We start from the raw sequence: 21,460 nt of genomic DNA, 5'->3' as shown, positions 1-21,460 counted from the left end.
TACGGATGGGGAATAAAGGCTGGCTTAGCCACTGATACCCAGATCCAAAGAATGGATAAAAAAGTAAGAATTCAGAGATGGTATAGAACTCCTGTCAGAAACAGTCTAGATGGGGTGCAGATATTCCACCTGGGCAGAGCTTCCGGCCTGTGAAGCTGCTAGTTCGCTAGTCAAAGGCAGATTAAGCTAGTGCAGCCTCAGCAAGGCATATTACTTTTTCCCTCAAGCCAAAGGCCCATGTTACATGACTCCTCACTATCAGGTCTTTGACATCCATTGTCTGGATTCCAGAGACTTAAACGTCTTAGCCATTTGGAATTAAAAAGCAGGGTCTGGGCTCCTTTCTCTTATCGGACAACCCATCTCCTTCTGGCCTGACGGCATTTTTAAATGCAGATTGCCTTTATATAGCTCTTTTTTGAAGTTGGGCTGCACAGTCCACTGTTGCTCCTCAGAGACAACAAACTGTGAGTTTTCCTAACACTGCCACGTGACTTCCTTTGTTCAGGGTTTACAGACATGATGGTTTCAGCCATTTTAAAGGTTTTTGTTCAGGTTTTTAAATTTTAGAAATAACTGCAGATATCCATATTATATACAATGGTTATCTGTGTGTTTAAGGGAAAGCTAGATAGGTACAAGAAGTTCAATGAATTGAAGGATATGTTAATAAGGTTAGATTCAGTAAAGCAGAACTATGTTCTTTGGAGCATAGGCCTGTTGCACCTGGCCTGTTTCTGTGCTGTAAAAGTCTATGCATTTTTGGACTTTTAGAACCAAGAGAGAGAGGAGATTTGCACCATAAATCAAAACTGGGTTGGAATTGGGATCCCGAAGATAAAAGTAGTGTAGGAAATAGAAACAGAAAATGCTGGTAATAGACAGTATATGTGCCACCACAGATTAAAGTTTTTGTACAGATCCATCCTCAGAACTCAGGAAAGGAGTGTGCGCATGTCCATTGCCAAGAAATTTTAGATATGAATAATTAGTGGAGCAGCACTGTGCGCAAAAGTCTGACTTAGTCTGTAGTTATTCCTCATTAGAACTGTAATGTTTTGACTTGCTGGTGATGTTAATAAGTATGCATTCCGAATGGGGTGGGGTACAAACGGAATCAGAGATCAGGGTGCATAGTGAGACTGATGTGGGAGAGTGGAGGAACTAGAACCCTCTCAACATTCCACATGTGCCTTACTTAGTCTGTACTTTCAACACCGTCCATGTTCCATTCACTGCTTCCTAGACACTCTATACGGCTCCTCCCCTCATACACCTCTCTTCACCTCTATCCCCCACAAATCTGGCATCTCCTAGCCCCAAATCCCTCTCCCAGCATGACTGCCAGAACCCTGCCAGAGACAGGCTGCTTGATGGACGTCCTGCCCAAACCTGGGCCTGCCTGACCCTCCACCCAAGACTCCAGGCTTACCTGACTCTCTGCCGCAAGACCTGGGTCTGCCTGATCCTCTGTCCTGAGACTCTTTGAAGTCACAGAACCTGCCACACCCATAGCCAAGTTGTTCCAGTACAGCTCCACCCTGGCTTCTAACCGACAATGAAGACATTGCCCAGATATTTTGGACACTAAGGGCAATTTATCATGGCCAATCCACCCAACCTGCACATCTTTGGACTGTGGGAGGAAACTGGAGCACCTGGAGGAAACCCACGCAGACACGGGGAGGATGTACAGACTCCACACAGACAGTGACCCAAGTCGAAATCGAACTTGGGACCCTGGAGCTGTGAAGCAATTGTGCTATCCACAATGCCTACTGTGCTGCCCTTAAGAAGAAATTAATCTACACTCATTATTCTAACCTAATCCATGTACCTATCCAATAGCCGCTTGAAGGGTCCCTAACGTTTCCGACTCACTACTTCCACATGCAGTGCATTCCATGCCCCCCACTACTCTCTGGGTAAAGAACCTACCTCTGACATCCCCTCTATATCTTCCACCATTTATCTTAAATTATGTCCACTTGTAATGGTGTGTTCCACCGGGGAAAAAGTCTCTGACTGTCTACTCTATCTATTCCCTGATCATCTTATAACCTATTCAAGTCGCCCCTCATCCTTCTCCGTTCTAATGAGAAAAGGCCCTAGCCCCTCAACCTTTTCCTCGTAAGACCTACTCTCCATTCCAGGCAGCATCCTGGTAAATTCCTTGCACCTTTTCTAAAGCTTCCACATCCTTCCTAAAATTGCTTGCAACTCTCTGTTATAATTACAGTGGCCATTCACCAAGGGTAAAACTCATTGAGCTAATTTATAATAAAAGCATGGACCACTATAATGATCAGGGGTGTCAATTCTGATTGTTATTCCCCTTATCCCAGTATGTGGAGCCTAAGGCTGCTAAATGAGATTTGCTAGCTCAGCACAACCAATGATCAGTAAGGACTTTCTTGGTCTGTATGGCTCACCACAGGGTGCATTAACCACTAAACCAATGGGAGGGGGAGGAAGGCTGGGAGGGGATTACTGTGCTGCAGTATGTTCATTTGAGGGTGGGTCACGATATAGTTTAATTACTGCTGTACTATATACTGCTGCGGCATTTTAAATGATATTTGTCTCAAGGCTATAGGAATCTTAAGTGGATTTTGTTGGCTAGATAAATGTCTTTGATGTTGAACAAAGCCATCCCACTGGTGATGTGAATCCTCCAAATTTACAGCTGAAATGGGCACACCAATATTTAAAAAAATCTTTCCCAGTTACCTTTGTATCTCTCAGCTACGCAAAGCTGATGTGAATAATGAAAGGTGTCCGCCCTGTGTCTAGTTCAAGAGTTTATCTGCTGTTGTAAATCAGGCAATGTTTGTAAGCAAATGCATTTTTCTATATTTGCACATATTGTGCACAAATATTATAAAGTTTACTTGTTAATAAATCTCTGGAAACTTAAACTCCTGACAGACGTGTTATTTGCTGTTGATGCTCCTGCTTGAGCATTTAGAAATATGAAGTTGTGTTTGAGATGAAGACGCTGACAAGAGTTGTTTTTCCATAATGCCCTGCATTAGTGGGAAAGATAATTAGATATCCCATCTGGAATATGTTTAAGTTTGTGTTTATTGCTTTGAATATTAAAAAAGACAAACATATTAAATATCAGCAATTCTGCTGAGGAAATGTTTACTAATACAATGATTTAAACGTTGCTGCTAAAGTAGTGGGGCTCAGATGAATTAAATGTCTCAGAATTAATTTGTGGAAAATTAATGACTATCCTGGATTGTGCTAAAATATTATTTGTTTTTTTTTTCTGATTTACAATATCACTAATATTCATACCTAAGTGCTCTGTTCTACTGTATAGGAACACAATGTTCAAAGAGAAAATGTTTGCAAGTTGTTCCAAAAAATGAACTTGAGACTTTGCATTTGCAATGTGAATGCCTACAGCTAGCGCAGTAGCTGTTTCCATCTATAAGTGTCAGCCTTGGGGAAGAGCTGGCTATGGATTCTAGTTTCGCACCAAACATTTTGATACTGATACTTTAGTGCAGGACTGAAAGGGTGCTGTCATTCATGGTTGGATGTAAATGATCCTGTGCTACTTTATAAGAAAAATAGGGGAGTTGTTTCAGTGTTCTGGTTAATACTTAACTTTCAACCTGCATTGCCTAAAACAGATGATGTGGTCATTTAACTCATTGTTGTTTGTGGGTCCTGGCTGCTTTCTCATAATGACTCCATTGGCTACACTTGAAAAAGTACTCAATTGACTGTGATGTGCTTTGGTTGTCCGAAGATTATGAAATGTGCTAAGTACTGAAGCAGAAAAGAGGAATAGAGTATGGTATTCATTCAACATTGAATAAATCAATTTGAGGGTTTGAGCCTTATTGTGAATACATTGCAGAACAGGGAAAGAAACAGATCGAAAAAGAAGGCAGTTCTCTGAAGTAGATTCTCTGGAGGATAGGTTATAGTTGAAAGGATTCAACTTGACTTTTATGACACAGCATGTTGGCATGTTATGTATGAATCTCTTAATTTTTGTGACTGAAAGTAAGGTTTTCTTTGGGTCATATCCCTTCCTGCTGCTGCAAACAGTGAGAATGTGAAAATTATCACATTGCATAGGTACCACTCTCCTTTACTCCTATTACTTTCCCTTTCCTGTTGTGGATAGAAGGTGTTAACTTGTTGGGAGTTGGTTCCAGGGTTGCCATGCAGCCTGCCAGCATTTCTCGAAAATGATTATTCTTTAGTATGAACCTGCTGGCTGTTACCCTGCAGAGATAATCACAGCCAACTTTGATTCTGTCCTTACTTGCCATCCCCATATTAGGATGTTCTAGCAGGGATCACTCAGTATTGACTTGGAACAGGATTCCTGGGTAATTCCTTCCCCTCCTAATTTGTCTGGGATACAAAAGCCAATTCTTTCACCCAGCTGCTTCTTGTCTAACTGAACAAAGTTTTTATAACTTTAGAGTACCCAATTTTTTTTTCCCCAATTAAGGGGCAATTTAGCATGGTTAGTCCACCTACCCTGCACATCTTTGGGTTGTGGGGGTGAAACCCACGCAGACACGGGGAGAATGTACAAACTCCACACGGACAGTGACCCAGAGCCGGGATCCGAACCCGGGTCCTCAGCGCCGCAGTCCCAGTGCTAACCACTGCGCCACATGCTGCCCTCCTAACTGAACAAAGTTAAGGATTGGACTTAAGGAGTCTTCTGTCCTGTATATTTGGTTCAACACAACATGGTGCATTGAGTCATCAAGAGAACTGTGGAATTTCTATGGAAGAGCTTGCTAAGATGTATATATTAATGGAGATATCAGTATATAAAACTCTGTCTCACTGCTGTCTCTCCTGTCTGCAAATTCCTTTTCTATGTTTGTCGAAAGTGGCTTGATCTATATTTACAGATGATGACCCTGACATTCAATGCCATACTACTATTTTAGTGCTATGTAACCCCTATTATGTTAATATATTGAATATAATAAAAACACTTGAGTAATAAAACTTTATTCAAAATTTCAGAGCAAAGCATTTAAGTTAAACATTCTCATGAATGATTCTCACAGCTGAAACGCCGTTTATAGCTAAACAATCAATTTATCGTACTGAACTTAGAAACAGCTTTGGAAAAATTCAAACTGTTCATTCCTCTCTGGGCAGTGCATCTGAATTGCTTCAGTCAATGTGCAAGATACAATAACAACAGAGTGACTACCTCCACACAAAGTGGGATGCGGTGATGTGAAGGGATCAATATGACTCCGTTGCTTGACTTATCCCATCAGAAGTGAGCTAGTCGGGCAGGGGGCATACATCCTTAGAGGGCCCAACATTATATAATGCTTTATTCTGTCTTGCTGAATTGCAGACTCTACAGTGCCACTATAACTTCCTTTCTTTTGCAGCGACCTCAAAGTGGGGAAATATGAGATCACACACCGTGTTAGCAAGACAACACTTGTGCTCTGTGTGACCCCACCCAAGGGGAGCGATATGATCAATTGCTGTGTTGATAATAGGTGAAGAGTAAGGTGGGGAGTACACGGTTACAGAAAGATGGAAGTGGAGCAGAGTTGAGGAGGGAAAAAAGGTGGTGGGGTAGATTCACAGAGGGAAGGAGGGAGGTGGGGGAGTTGAGGAGTGTATAGCGGGAAGGAGGGAGGTGTGGCGGTTGAGGAGGGTACAGAGGGAGGGAGGGAGATGGGGAGTTGAGGCGGGTACAGAGGAGGTGGGGAGTTGGGGGAGGGTACAGAGGGAAGGAGGGAGATGGGGGTTGAGGAGGTACAGAGGGAAGGAGGGGGAGTTGGGGAGGGTACAGAGGGAAGGAGGGGAGTTGGGGAGGGGTACAGAGGGAAGGAGGGGAGGTGGGGGAGTTGGGGAGGGTACAGAGGGAAGGAGGGAATTGGGAGAGTTTCGGAGGGAGGTGGGGGAGTTTGGGGAGGTTTCAGAGGGAAGGAGGGAAGTGGGGAGTTGAGGAGGGTACAGAGGGAAGGAGGGAGGTGGGGGAGTTGGGGAGGGTACAGAGGGAAGGAGGGAAGTGGGGGAGTTGAGGAGGGTACAGAGGGAGGGGGGGGAGTGGGGGAGTTGGGGAGGTTTCAGAGGGAGGGAGGTGGGGGAGTTGGGGAGGGTTTCAGAGGGAGGGAGGGAGGAGTTGGGGAGAGTTGGGGAGGGTTTCGGAGGGAGGGAGGGAGGGGGTGGGGAGTTGGGGAGGGTTTCGGAGGAGGGAGGGAGGGTGGGGAGTTGGGGAGGGTTTCGGAGGGAGGGAGGGAGGTGGGGGAGTTGGGGAGGTTTCAGAGGGAGGGAGGGAGGTGGGGGAGTTGGGGAGAGTTTCAGGGAGGGAGGGAGGGAGGGAGGTGGGGGAGTTGGGGCGTTTCAGCGGGAAGGGAGGGGGGGAGTTGGGGAGCGTTTCAGAGGGAGGAGGGAGGGGAGGTGGGGGAGTTGGGAGGGTTTCAGAGGGATGGGAGGGAGGTGGGGGAGTTGGGGAGAGTTTCAGTGGGAGGGAGGGAGAGAGGTGGGGGAGTTGGGGAGAGTTTCAGTGGGAGGAGGGAGGGAGGGAGGGTGGGGGAGTGGGGAGAGTTTCAGTGGGAGGGAGGGAGGGAGGGGGGAGTTGGGGAGGAGTTCAGTGGGAGGGGGGGAAGTTGGGGAGAGTTCAGTGGGAGGTGGGGTGGAGTGGGGAGAGTTTCAGAGGGAGTTGGGGAGAGTTTCAGAGGGAAACACGAACAAGCTGATTTCTATCCGGTGAGCCCTAATATTATATGAGGACTGGGTCAGGGTTGACTGAAATGTCCTGTCATTGTGCAAGCTGCTAACATTCACCAGAAGTTACGTTTGGGATGAGGTCTGGAGGGTGCCCAGCTGGCACAGAGCCAAACTAGCAATGAGTGGGCACCTACAGGGGGCACAAAATCTGCTTCAAAACTTGTACATCAGCAACACAGTGATGTGACAAGGCACCTCTGTATTTCCTCATCACTGTAACCATGCACTCCATTCTGTACCTCCACCAGGAGCTTTGTGCAATCTGTGCAACAACTACAAATGGCTTCATCTGTCCCTGAGCTGGAAGATGCGACTTGAATTAACCGGTTGTAAAAAGAGAGAGGTTGTTGGCTTCTGATGTATTTCAATTATCTGAAACCGAAGCTTTCCTCAACTTACCTGCCCCAAGTTGCCAGGTCCTGACTAGTACTATTCCCTACACTTCCATCCTGTGATGATACCCTGGATTGGGAGCCCCAGCTCGGGGTTACTGTGAAGCAGCCAATTTGCTGCAGTGAACTCAGATAAACGCGGAAAGGCCACAATGGTTCAAAGTGGAAATGTCAGAATGAGCAGTCACTTGTCCATGCGTAACGAGGAGGCAATGGATTTAACTCCTATTCTGATTATGCACATGGGCGACTTCAAGCGTGACCCTCTGGCACAGTCACTTCTTTTGGCTTAGGAACATTACCTGGATAGTGAGCATAGCAGTTAGGCCTGTCTACACCTCGGACCACATGTCAAGTGGCACTGCTAACAGAATCACAGCGTGGGATTTACTCAAAATCGCGGCATAAATACATTCAATGCACATTATTTTCTAGTTAATACAATGGACCAATGTGATTTTGCCAGAAATGTTTGATAGTTTTCTGTTGCCTTATTTTCAAAGCGTTCTGGGCCTGTTTCAGTCCCAGTCTTTCCAGGACCTTGTTCCTGTATTTTGGGGTATAGCTGAGTTTGAAATCTATACCCACTGTCCTGTCCCGCTGCCAGCCACATGTTGGTGCATTTACTCAGCAGCCCAAGCTCTCTCCCGGAGAAGGCTCGGTTGCAGGCCCAGTTTAAACGTACATCTATCATTGTGCAACTTCGGGTCTTGCGACACGAGGGTGGGACCACAGATAACTTCCTTTTACATCGAAAATTGAATTTTTGGTGATTTGTTTGTGCCTGTTTGGTTGTTCCCATTTGTGGACTGGGTTGTTGCAAGGTCAGCACCAGTCTGCTGCTGATATTACTAAAAGCGTTTCTATTAACAAGGTCCAATTGTCCCTTTGATGCGACATCAATGGAAATCCATCTTAAAGCAAGCAAACTGCAAATGGCTGATGTTGTAAATATTTAACATTGACCCTGGGGTTTTTTTTATGCCTATTGGAAAGCAGGCTGTGGTATGTGGCTAGGTACGGGTACTGTTATTGTTCTATTACCCTGCCAACATCACCATCTCTCCATTGGGCACCAGGGCGCTTTGCGTTACTTGTTTGACTTGCATTAGCTCATTCCCCACAAGGAGAGAATGTGCAGTTCCCCAGACTGCTGAATGACAAGGTGGGAGCTGAGTGTCACCCTGGACACTGTGGTCATCTTTCAAGTCAGGCGAGTGAGGTTCTGGTGGGTGATTGGGGCCCATTGCCAGAGGACAGGGTTGTGTGGAGAAGCTCGTGTCTGTGGGATGATCTGTCCACCTGACTGGTGCTACAATCAGAGATTAACACCCCGCAGCATTTAGCCTGTTCTCCTTCTTTGGTCAGACACAAGAGGCGCACAATGGCCCGGCGCATGTCTTTGCTGGTCAGAGTGTAAATGATAGGGTTTAATGCTGAATTCACCATTGCCAGTGCCAGGAAATAATCAGCCTTGTAAAGAATCCTGCAAGTCCCCACCGCACATGAAACATCCAAAAGCAGCACAATGAAGAGAGGCAGCCAGCAGACAATGAAGGCTCCCACCACAATGGTCACTGTTTTCAGTAATGCCAAATCTTTCTGACAGTTCCTTCTGATCGGGCTTCCCAGGACAAGGCTGTTACACTTCACCAAACGGTAAACCCGAACGTACAATATCACGATTGCAAACAAGATTAAAATAAAAATCAGAATGCAAGTCAGGATGTAGTTCTTGGAGTACAGTGGCAGCACAGTGGAGCATGCTAACAAGTTCCCAATGCAATTCCACCCTAAAATCGGGAGACTTCCCAGAAACACCGATAGGATCCAGTCTGCACCCACAAAGAGACGCGTCCGGCACATCTTATCTGCGCTGTGTAACTGCATCCTGGACATGGTGACATGTCTCTCCACTGCTATAGCCAGCAGACTGAAGACCGAGGCTGTGAGTGTGATAAATACTCCCCCCTCTCTCAGGAACCACAACACTGGGGTCAGCTTCAGAGTGTTGGCCCCGGACAACAGGATGTTGACCATATAGGTGACTCCTGCCAGCAGGTCTGATAGAGTCAAGTTGGCCAGCAAGTAATACATCGGCTTGTGGAACTTGCTATTCCTCCAGATGGCCACGAGAACCAGCAAATTCTCCAAAATGATCAAAATGCAAACTATTAGAAAGACGATAGCGTGAGCCTTCAGCCCCACTTTGTAGCGGCTGGGGGTCAGTTTGCCAGTGTAGTTATAGTGCCGGGCAACTGTCTCATTGCTACAGTATTCCAGGAAAGTGGCTCCCAGTCTCTCCTCTGCTCCTCTGCTCTCCATATCCATTCCGCCTGCTCCACTTCACCCCTTCAACAACTTCACAATGGCCAGAATAAGATCAAAGCAAATGACTGAGGACTCTGCAATCTGAAACACAGGCAGAAAATAGTGGGCAAGCCCAGCAGCCTGTGTGGAGGGAGCTAACGTGTGGAGTCTGGGTATGCTCTGGCAGAATGGGTCAGAAAATAGAGCTGGACACCGGCTCCTGGCAAATTCATTGGCTTTAGCTGCTGAGTGCACTGTTGATCTTTGATCTTGCTGCCTTGCTGTCGTTGGAGCAGTTAATGCCGCAGTTTGCATTGAATGCAGTGTTAATTCCTCACTCACTTCCACAGTCTGTTCTCAGGACTGGGCGCGGTATCCTGTTTGCTGCGGGATTGTCGATGCTTTCTGCACCAATTCTGCAACTGACACCAAATGGTTCGGGATGTCTGAGCGTCCCCCAAATCACCACAGCAGCGTCCCAACGCCAGGAACAATCTTTAATACACAAAACATCATTCTTATTAATATTCAGCACCACCAAATCTTTGTGCTTTTATGTCCTGATAGTGTTTTCCGGTAAAATGGAAAGGCTCCAATAGTGGAATTTGTAATCTATGTCAGGAGAGGGTGTGGGATATCGGCCTCCTGTGGAGTGTGTGTGTCACTCAGGAAGAGCCTTGGGAAGTGACTGAGATCGGGAGCACTCGCCACACTTTTAAAACACTGAGCACTGGTTCTAAGCAAAAATGCAATCCGAAAACACTTACTGTTCCAGGTAGAAACTCTCAGCGGTGGCAGAACTCTTGGTCCAGTTGAGCCTTCCTGTGTTGCTAACAGCTGGCAGTGTGTAAAGTGCCGGCTTGATCAGAGCCAGCCCAGCTCTGTCAGGGGCGGCCCTAGCGCATGGTGGGAGGGTTCAAACTCCTACTGTCAGCGCAGGGGTTAAAAAGACAGCATCGGACAAAAACGAACATTTCAAATGAAGGGAGTGGGTTAGATCTGTTTTGGAAGCTGCCTCATTGACAAAATATTAAATCAGATGAGAAGAGAGTGAAGCTGAGAGCAGATAGGTGTGCTAAGTCATGGTGCAAAGATGTTTACCAAACTGTTTCAAAACTGGAGTTGTAAATGCACCATAGACTATACTAAAAGGCATTTGAAGCAGAGCAGGAGAGCAAACAGAGTGAGGGGGGGGGGGGTGGTGGGGGGTATATCCGTGGCAATTCAACCATCCAAGGGGTGCCCTATGTCCCTGCTGCTTTTTGCACTGGCAATTGAGCCACTGGCCAACGCTCTCAGATGAGTGAAGGGGTGGATGGGCATTGGGAGAGAGGGTAGGGAGCACAGAGTTTGAGTCTATGCGTGTGAAACCCCCTGTCCAGTGTGGGCAACATAACGGAACTCCTGAGGGAGATTGCCATCTTCTCAGGTTACAAATGCAACCTGGGTGAGAGCGGAATAATCCTGGTGAACTCCCAATGGGGAGGAGCAGAGCTGGAGGCACTACCTTTTAAACTGACCCAGACCAAACTCTAGGTACCTGGGGATACAGATAGTTCACGACTGGACGCAGCTCCATAAGTGGAACCTGTCCAGCCTGGTGGAAGAGGTGAAGATAGACCTGCGGAGATGGGATTCACTCCACTGAACAAAATGTGACAAAAGTAGGGGCAGGAGCTGGGCATAGAGATAAGGGTAGGACTCTGGATCAAGGCACTGCACAGGATCAACTCCACCATCACATGTGCAGGGCTGAGCCTAATGCAACTAAAGGTGGTGCACAGAGCGCCCCTAATGAGGTCACGGATGAGAGAATACTCCCTGGAGGTGGAAGATAAGTGCGTGCGGTGTCGGGGTATCCGGCCAACCACACCTACATGTTCTGGTCCTGCCCTAGACTTGACGGGTTCTGGACCGCCTTCTTCCGGGCCATGTCCATGGTGGTTGGGGTGAAGATGAAGTCATTCCCATTTGTGGTGGTCTTCGAAGCATTGGAGCATCCAGAACACTTCACGGGTTGAGGGGCTGCGACCTAGCCTTCGCATCCCTGATCACTTGGTGTCAGCTTCTGCTCGGACTGAGGTTGGCTGCACCATCCAAAGCCTCAGACAGGCTCTCTGACCGAGTGGAGTTCTTTAAATTGGAAAAAATAACATTTGCAATTAGGGGGTCTGAGGAAAGACTCTACCATATGCGGGAACAATTCATCAGCCTCTTCTCGAGGACCAGTTCGTGACCAGCGACCGGGGGGGGGGGGGGGGGGGGGGAGGCAGGTAAGGTGAGACCGAGACAGGGGGGAGAGAGGAGGGGGAGGGGTGAGGGACCTACCAACGACCAGAGAAATGGGGAGGGAGGAGCACCCCCACCATTGAGAGGAAAAAGAGAAATAGGTCGTACATACTGAAGGGTGCAGGCACCCACACATGAAAGACCGGGACAACATGGAAATGGTGCTTGCCCAGGAAACACTGAGAAATGAAATGAAAAATGAAAATCGCTTATTGTCACGAGTAGGCTTCAGTGAAGTTACTGTGAAAAGCCCCTAGTCGCCACATTCCGGCGCCTGTCCCGGGGAGGCTGGTACGGGAATCGAACCGTGCTGCTGGCCTGCTTGGTCTGCTTTCAAAGCTGTGTGCTAAACAGCTCAGAGAAAGAACAATTGCCTACTCTTGCACTGTAACCAACTGAGGTAATGTAAATAGACCACCGGTTACTCTTTACAGTGGTAGCTGCATTGATATTTGTATGTTAATTGCGAGCTTATTTAATGTGCTTTTTCCATTCTCTGTTATTTATGGTTAGTTTGTTATATTTTTCTCCGTTATTATATATTTAAAATTTTTTTTATTTTTGCATACTCAATTATTTTTTTCCAATTAAGGGGCAATTTAGCGTGGTCAATCCACCTAACCGGCACATCTTCAGGTTGTGGGGGTGAAACCCACGCAGACACGGGGAGAATGTGCAAACTCCACACGGACAGTGACCCAGGGCCGGGATTCGAACCCGGGTCCTCAGCGCCGTAGGCAGCAATGCTAACCACTGTGCCACCGTGCTCTCCGTTATTATGTTGTCATGTTTTTCCCATTATGGTCCGTATACACTAATGTAAATAATGAAATACAAAAACAAAGTAAGATACTCATCGCCGAACAGTACAACGAAAGGTCAGTTAATTTCCTGTGCAGTTTGGGCTGGTACAGGATACTCACCCACCCTTTGCCACAGTATCTGAAGTAGCAGTAGCTTTAAAAGGGGAGCGGAATGTCCATTCGCCTTCGGTTCACAGCATAAAAGGAAGAAGAGAAATAATAGGACAGCACCTTTTAAAAAAAAAATTTGGAGTACCCAATTATTATTATTTTGTTTTCCAATTCAGGGCCAACTTAGCATGGCCAATCCACCTAACCTGCACATCTTTGGGTTGTGGGGGTGAGACCCACGCAGACATGGGGAGAATGTGCAAACTCCACACGGACAGTGACCCAGAGCCGGGATCGAACCTGGGACCTCAGTGCCGTAATCCCAGTGCTAACCACTGTGCCACGTGCCACCTCAGGACAGCACCGATTGAAGTTACAGAACTTGATGTGCTTTTCAACAATCCTAATAGAGAGGCCTGTAGAGAATGGGATGAGGAGGCAGTGGTTGAAAGGATGAATATTGTCCAGAAGTCCTGGGAATAAATGCTGATGAAGTTTAAAACAAAAGCAGATACAGTGGATGCTAGAAATTTGAAATGAAACCATAAAATGGTGGTAAACACTGAGCAAGCCAGGTGGTATTTGTGGAGAAAGAAACAAGTTAATACTGTTTGACCTGTTGAGTGTTTTCCAGAATTATTTGTTTTTATTTTTCCATACGACACTTGCCAGCCTTAAGAAGGCAGTCAAAGCAAAACATATGCCCAAAGCACTTATAACTCTGAGAATTCACTTCCTTAAGCTCTCAATGTTCAATGACACATAATGCAAATTATGAAGGCAACCTTTCACCATTTTTATACAAGCTGGTACATGCCCTTGTTGCTATATTATTGAACTTTGTAGGTGGTACTAAAATATCTGACAGAGAAATTAGCAATTAGACACTCCTTTAACATTCCCACTCCTAACACACATCTTTAACAGTCCTAATCTTGATACACGTCTTTAATAGTACCAGTTCTGACAGACATCTTTAACAGCCCCAATCCAGACAGACATCTTTAACAGTGCCAATCTTTACACACACCGTTAATAGTTGCAATCCTAACACACATCTTTAACAACTACAATCCTAACACACACCGTTAATAGTTACAATCCTAACACACACCTTTAACAACTTCAATCCTAATACACACCTTTAACAGTCCCAATCCTAACACACACCTTTAACAGTCCCAATCCTAACACACATCTTTAACAATCCCAATCCTAACACATCTTTAACAATCCCAATCCTAACACACACCTTTAACAATCCCAATCCCAACACACACCTTTAACAGTCCCAATCCTAACACACATCTTTAACAATCCCAATCCTAACACACACCTTTAACAGTCCCAATCCTAACACACACCTTTAACAGTCCCAATCCCAACACACACCTTTAACAATCCCAATCCTAACACACATCTTTAACAGTCCCAATCCTAACACACATCTTTAACAATCCCAATCCTAACACACACCTTTAACAGTCCCAATCCTAACACACATCTTTAACAGTCCCAATCCTAACACACACCTTTAACAGTGCCAATCCTAACACACACCTTTAACAGTCCCAATCCCAACACACACCTTTAACAGTCCCAATCCTAACACACACCTTTAACAGTCCCAATCCTAACACACACCTTTAACAATCCCAATCCTAACACACACCTTTAACAGTGCCAATCCTAACACACACCTTTAACAGTCCCAATCCTAACACACACCTTTAACAGTCCCAATCCTAACACACACCTTTAACAGTGCCAATCCTAACACACACCTTTAACAGTCCCAATCCTAACACACACCTTTAACAGTGCCAATCTGACATACATCTTTAACAGTACCAGTCCTGACAGACATCTTTACCGGAGGTAGCACGTATGGAGCGGTGGTCACACCACAGGCTAAGAGTCCACGGGCAGGAGGAGAATGGGTGACCACTGGGCAGAGCCAGGGCCGGCTCAAGGTACCGGCAACTCGGGCAGTCGCCCGGGGCACCATGTGCTAGGGGGCGCCATGAAGGAGTGCGTGACCGGCGTCAGAGACCCGGCGCCGCGTAAAAGACTCGGGTCCCGCGCATGCGCAGTTGGGCCGGTGCCAACCAGCGCATGCACGGTGGCCGCCCTCCCCCAGGCCGCCCCGCACAAACATGGCGGATGGATGGATCCAGGCTCGCCGGTGGATCTCGGTCCCCCCCCCCGGGTGGATGGGTAAGACCTGGTCAGGACCGGGACTGATGTCCTAGGAGGAGTATTTACCAGGGGATGGGAACTAATGTAAGGAGTCATAAGAAGTGAAATCAAGGGCAAAATCAAAAGACAGAAAGGGGAGTAAGAAAAGTGATAGGCAGAGAAATCAAGGGCCAGAATCAAACAGGGCCACAGTGAAAAATAGTGGGAATGGGGCAAGAAATATTAAAAAGTCATGCCTTAAGGCTTTGAATCTTAATGCGCAGAGCATTCACAAGAAAGTGGATGAATTAAACATGCAAAAGGGTATAAAATGGTGTGAAATGGTTGGCATTTCGGAGATATGGCTTCAGGGTGTTAGGAAAGAATTAAAGTTCCCTAGTCCTCAATTAGAATTTTAATTTTAATTATTGAATAGATCACACTTATTGTTTGATAGACTGTATATGGGGTGCTTATGGCAGATGGTATTGTTTGATAGACTGTATATAGGGTGTATATGGCAGGTGTTATTGTTTGATAGACTGTATATGGGGTGTATATGGCAGATGGTATTGTTTGATAGACTGTATATGGGGTGTATATGGCAGATGGTATTGTTTGATAGACTGTATATGGGGTGTATATGGCAGGTGTTATTGTTTGATAGACTGTATATGGGGTGTATATGGCAGATGGTATTGTTTGATAGACTGTATATGGGGTGTATATGGCAGGTGTTATTGTTTGATAGACTGTATATGGGGTGTATATGGCAGATGGTATTGTTTGATAGACTGTATATGGGGTGTATATGGCAGGTGTTATTGTTTGATAGACTGTATATGGGGTGTATATGGCAGATGGTATTGTTTGATAGACTGTATATAGGGTGTATATGGCAGATGGTATTGTTTGATAGACTGTATATGGGGTGTATATGGCAGATGGTATTGTTTGATAGACTGTATATGGGGTGTATATGGCAGGTGTTATTGTTTGATAGACTGTATATGGGGTGTATATGGCAGATGGTATTGTTTGATAGACTGTATATGGGGTGTATATGGCAGGTGTTATTGTTTGATAGACTGTATATGGGGTGTATATGGCAGATGGTATTGTTTGATAGACTGTATATGGGGTGTATATGGCAGATGTTATTGTTTGATAGACTGTATATGGGGTGTATATGGCAGATGTTATTGTTTGATAGACTGTATATGGGGTGTATATAGCAGATGTTATTGTTTGATAGACTGTATATGGGGTGTATATGGCAGATGTTATTGTTTGATAGACTATATGGGGTGTATATGGCAGATGTTATTTGTTTGATAGACTGTATATGGGGTGTATATGGCAGATGTTATTGTTTGATAGACTGTATATGGGGTGTATATGGCAGATGTTATTGTTTGATAGACTGTATATGGGGTGTATATGGCAGATGTTATTGTTTGATAGACTGTATATGGGGTGTATATGGCAGATGTTATTGTTTGATAGACTGTATATGGGGTGTATATGGCAGATGTTATTGTTTGATAGACTGTATATGGGGTGTATATGGCAGATGGTATTGTTTGATAGACTGTATATGGGGTGTATATGGCAGATGTTATTGTTTGATAGACTGTATATGGGGTGTATATGGCAGATGGTGGAATTTGAATTCAATAAAAATCTGGCATTAAACGTCTAATGACGACCATTGTCAATTGTTGTTATAACCCATCGGGTTCACTAATGTCCTTTAGGGAAGGAAATCTGCCGTCCTTACCTGATCTGCTCTACATGTGACTCCAGACTGATTCTTAAATGCCCTCAGGGATGGGTAACAAATGTTGGCACAGCCAGCGACGCCCACATTCCATGAACAAATAAAGAAATATATATTATATATATAATTCCAACCTTGTAGAGTGATTTAGATAGTCTTGGAAAACAAATGGCTGAATCCACGTGTAGAGTGTCAAGATAGACTACCCACCATTGTGTTACCATGTGAACACGGTTTACGTTCTCGCCGAAGAGAAAACAAGGAATGGCCCTGGCACCTCCGCTCCCATACAAAAGCAAGATAAGATGCAAGGTATTCTGGGAATTGGATTTGGATCAGTTGGACTCAGATGAAGATTTGGATACACCATTAACTTTCATGGATAAAATTTACCAGAAGGATGACTTATTAAGTGCTTATGAGGCCTGGTCAGATTTTGACAGATTTAGAAAATCAGAGGATATCTCCATAGAAGAGTATTTCATGGAATTCAGCAAACTATATACTAGGCTGAAAAAATTCTGCCTAGAAATCCCTCAATCCGTTTAAATTATTGGACTGTGCTACAGTCGCAAATATGGATAGTCTTATGGTTTTGACAGGAGTTAAATTTGCAGAAAGTCATACCCTGTTAGAACAAAAGTCACAGGTTTTAAAAATGTTCCTGGGCAAACATTCCTTCCAGGCAGCATTCATGACATAAGTGGACTGATTAGCGATAATAAACACTATGGAAAACTTGATGTTAATAGGATGGCGAGGTGGTATAGAAACAGGTTGCAAGTGTCAATACGAAAGAAGATTTATAACTAAAAATAATGAGGATGGCATGGTGCGGCCGTGCCAAGGATGGCATGGGCCCGCGATCGGTGCCCACCGATCGCGGGCAGCGGGTCCGAACCCCGCGCACTCTTTGTTCCTCCGCCGCCCCGCTGGATCAGTCCGCGGGGCGGCTGAGGGGCATAACGGCCCGCGCATGCACGGGTTTCACGCATATATGCGTGATGACGTCATCCGTGCACAGGGCAGTCTCAGAATAAGGGGCAGGCCATTTGGGACTGAGATGAGGAGGAATTTCTTCACTCAGAAGGTAGTGAACTTTTGGAATTCTCTACCCCAGAGGACTATGGAGTCTTAATGATTGAGTATGTTCAAGATAGTGATTGATCGATTTCTGGACAGAAATGACATCAAGTGATAGGGGATAGCACAGGAAAACAATGTTGAGGCAGAAGATATGATTTAATTGAATGATTTGAGGGGCTGGATGGCCTACTCCTATTCCTATGAACTCTGTTGTGAAGCTGGAGTGCCAGAGGAGGTTTAATATGGAAAAGCTGGAGTAATAATGGGAGGGTGGTTAGTTGTTAGCCACTGGGAGCTTAGAATTATAAAAGAGCACCAATTGATCAGTAACTCTAGAGCTTATGTCTTTCTACATTGTAAATCTGAAGGGTATTATCAAATTATCTTTCCCTAAAGAATCTTATTAGAATAATTAGAACAGCAGAATAGGGTTGGAATAGTAATATGTTCCCTAAATTCAAACTGTTAGGATGCTGAATGAGAACCCTGCTATTTTCAATTTGTAAAACTGTGAGGAAATGTTATTGCACCATAGGAGTGATAATGCTGGCAGATAGGTATATTTTATGTTAAACCAAACTTCAATTTAATCACAGAATTAACCCACATTAACAACAAAGAAAATGCTTCAGAGTTAACAGTCACAACAGTTATTATGTAAAAGAAGAAACATCAACTTACTTCCTAAACCTGCCTCTATATTCTAATTAAGCAAGCCCAAATGGACTGGTTTAGCTCACTCGGCTAAATCACTGGCTTTTAAAGCAGACCAAGCAGGCCAGCAGCACGGTTCAATTCCCGTACCAGCCTCCCGGACAGGCGCCGGAATGTGGCGACTAGGGGCTTTTCACAGTAACTTCATTGAAGCCTACTCGTGACAATAAGCGATTTTCATTTCATTTCATTTTCAATATATATTAAATACCCCTCATGAATAAAGTTAATGACCAGATTTCTACTCGCTTTTCTCTGTGCACAATCTTTGGAGAGGGAAACTTTCAGGACCAAATTGAAACACCTCTCTTTAGATTAGAGTTCTAGGATCTACTGACTCTTCAGACAAGCCTGGCTCCTCCCATCGCCATCTGTACCCAAAGCATAAGGCATTCTTACAAGATGTCCCTTGACTTGTTTAGCCAGGACAAAAGACAATACCTCTCATAAATGATTTACACCCCAGGAGTCCATCAAACCTGAACAATATTCCAGTAGCTTGCTATCTATAAACAAGTAAATGGTTCACAAGATTTATTAGCAGAACACTTCACCTGCAAATCAATTATTACCTTGCTTTTATGACACCTCAAAAAGGGGAAAAGGTTAGGTTGGGTTACTGGGTTGCGGGGATAGGGTGGGGGCCTGGGTTTGAGTGGGGTGCTCGTTCTGGGTGCCGGTGCTGACTCGGTGGGCTGGGTGGCCTCCTTCTGCTCTGTAGATTCTGTAACATTTTGGCTACTTACATGCCGTCCCCGTACCTTCAATACCTTTGGGCATTCCCACAATCCTCAAATTTTGCGTTCTGGAGCGGTTCTCCAGATCCTCCGCCTTTTCCTTCAGCTTCTTCTGGGTCTCCTGCATCACCCCCACCTTAGCCACCAACGAGGGCAACTGCCCCTCGTGCTCTCTGACCGCCTCCTCCACTTCTGGGTCACCCAGCCCTAGGACTCCAACCTCTGCTCCACTCTCTCGATCCCTGCTTTAACCAGCTCCACCACTTTGGCCAGGTCTTCCAGGGCTTACTTTCTCTGCTGGCTGAACTTAGCATTGAGAAATTCCACCAGCTGCTCCGTTGACCACTGGGTAGGCAGAACAGCCCTTTTGTCCTCTGCCATCTTAACCTGTGGTACACCTCGAAGACTCACCTGTCCCAGCAGCTCTTTTCTTATCGACCCAGTCCTAGTTTGTGGATCCATTCACCAGCCACACCAGAGGAGTTACACCTTCTCCACGTATTCCTGCACCTCCTTCCATCCAAAAACTCAGCCTTCAGATGGGAAAAGGACAGAAAAATACCACCATGAGCGAGAGCCACCAAATGTGCGACTGGTCACGTTATGGAAGTCCCCCTCTGCAAACTTCTGAGAATAATATTTTCTTTATGATTAGGTGACAAGAGGGGGAAATATTATTATCCTTGAAAGAATACACAATACTGTAGATGAGGTCTGACGAATGCCAGAAAGAAAGCTGTGGGAGGGAGTCGAATGGGAAGAGGAATTAAGTAAAACTAATATGAAGTAATTCTTTAAAGAAGAGTGATGTTTTGTATGACCTTTTGTCAATGTAAACCCTTTCTATATAAAGATACTAAGCTAATCATAAAAAACAAATTCCCTTGCTGAGAAAGAGATTCCCCCCAAAAATGCCCCAGGCCTGTTAGCAACATTTGCAATGTTAATTTCAGGGAGCATCCTAGAGCCGCTCCATTTCAAACCATGAGAATGTAACCTCAACTCAGCCTAAGATCTGCTTCTGAGTTGTAGCTTTCGGAGAACCACAACTAGCTAAGATAGTAGCCTTTCCAGTCTGTGGCATTGTTTCCTAGTTGGTTCACGAGCAGCTCTTGGGCTTGCTTGACATCACATCCATCAATATTTTCTGTAAGCTGCTCTGGGTCTGTATCATATCATTGGAGTGACACAATAAGGAGCGAAACACAACTCAGGGCTTCCATATGGTGGTAAAAATTAATGCAAAACTAACATTTCTCCCTGTAAAATTTCCTTTATTTATGATAACATAATTGTTACTTCTTTTTCCCCAATTCTAACTTCCCGTTATCATTTTGAAATGGTTGAGTACTTTCACCCTGTATTTGAAAAACTTTACTGATATTTGGGATGTCCTCAGCAACGTTTGGGTCATCTACAGTCCACAGGTTTAGAAGTTAGTGTAACGCCAGGGCCACTTTACAGAGTCTGAATTTGGAAGTAGATTGGGTGCCACAGCCCATTTGACTCTGAAAAGAAGACTACCCTTACCAAATTCTAATGCTGGATTCGGACTTTATTACTGTTGTTACTGTATGTGAGCAGAAGCCAAACACCACCACACCTTTGTTGCAGTTACAACAATTGAAAGCTTACATTCCATGATTCTGTTGGTTTTTCCAGTGATTTCCTACCTGTCTTTACTTGTCTTCAATGAATTCCCCTGCTGATCAGATTTAAACAGTTTTCAAAAGGCTCTGCATATTCTTAATGCTACTCTCTGTAAACTAAGAGGGTAACAAACAGAGCAGTGTTTGAGTTGGTGAGGGAGGAATGTTAGTCCAATATCAACAGACTGAATTCCAAAACAATCAAAGCTACAATCAGTAAACTCTCTTATCAATATGTCTGTGTCCCAAACTCGAGTCATTTTCATAACTGTAAAATTACTAAGCTTGAATATTTCAGTGAAGTTTGAACAAATACATTGGCTTGTATCCAGAATGCTCCATGCTTAATTCCTCAAGAGCCATGGATCTTTCTCCAAACAAATACATTAATGATACAGAAAAATGCTACTTACACTTAGGCTCTATGTTTTGTAGAATGCATTTTTTCTAAAGTTTCTTAAGCGTCACAAATCAGAGATGTATCCTATATTTATATTTAATAGAAATGTATTGATAGAATTGTTCTACACTATACAGAATATTTACAGGTAATAATGCCAAATACTGGGTTGCTGGAAATCATAAAATGCTGGAAATACTCAACAAGCCTGACAGCACCAAGAGTCATTGTTCTGGTTCATGCAGGAGAAATAACTGG

The 21,460-nt window shown here is 44.9% G+C and overlaps 1 protein-coding gene across 2 annotated transcripts; it reads right to left on the bottom strand.

Annotated features, from left to right (window-relative positions):
• Positions 1 to 8,256: 8,256 nt before the first annotated feature.
• LOC119957191 (sphingosine 1-phosphate receptor 1-like) lies at positions 8,257 to 19,589 on the bottom strand. Of its 2 annotated transcripts, none has more exons than XM_038784998.1 (2): positions 19,565 to 19,589; positions 8,257 to 9,950 (listed from the first exon to the last, which is right to left on the bottom strand). In XM_038784998.1, exon 2 carries the CDS (start codon positions 9,474 to 9,476, stop codon positions 8,355 to 8,357), a length of 1,122 nt encoding a protein of 373 aa, XP_038640926.1. In that variant the 5' UTR covers positions 9,477 to 9,950; positions 19,565 to 19,589; the 3' UTR covers positions 8,257 to 8,354. The 2 variants fall into 2 exon arrangements, with proteins under 2 accessions (XP_038640926.1, XP_038640925.1); XM_038784997.1 differs by lacking the exon at positions 19,565 to 19,589 and adding an exon at positions 10,223 to 10,315.
• Between the last annotated feature and the right edge of the window lie 1,871 nt (positions 19,590 to 21,460).

Source organism: Scyliorhinus canicula, chromosome 25 (assembly GCF_902713615.1).
Source record: "Scyliorhinus canicula chromosome 25, sScyCan1.1, whole genome shotgun sequence".
Taxonomy (NCBI): domain Eukaryota; kingdom Metazoa; phylum Chordata; class Chondrichthyes; order Carcharhiniformes; family Scyliorhinidae; genus Scyliorhinus; species Scyliorhinus canicula.
The sequence above is the reverse complement of the archived record's forward strand: the minus strand, read 5'-3'. Positions and strand labels throughout refer to the sequence as shown.

What these genes read in the sequence shown, in the direction of transcription:
- LOC119957191 (XM_038784998.1), bottom strand. Translation starts at nt 9,476, where the DNA reads ATGGATATGGAGAGCAGAGGAGCAGAGGAGAGACTGGGAGCCACTTTC.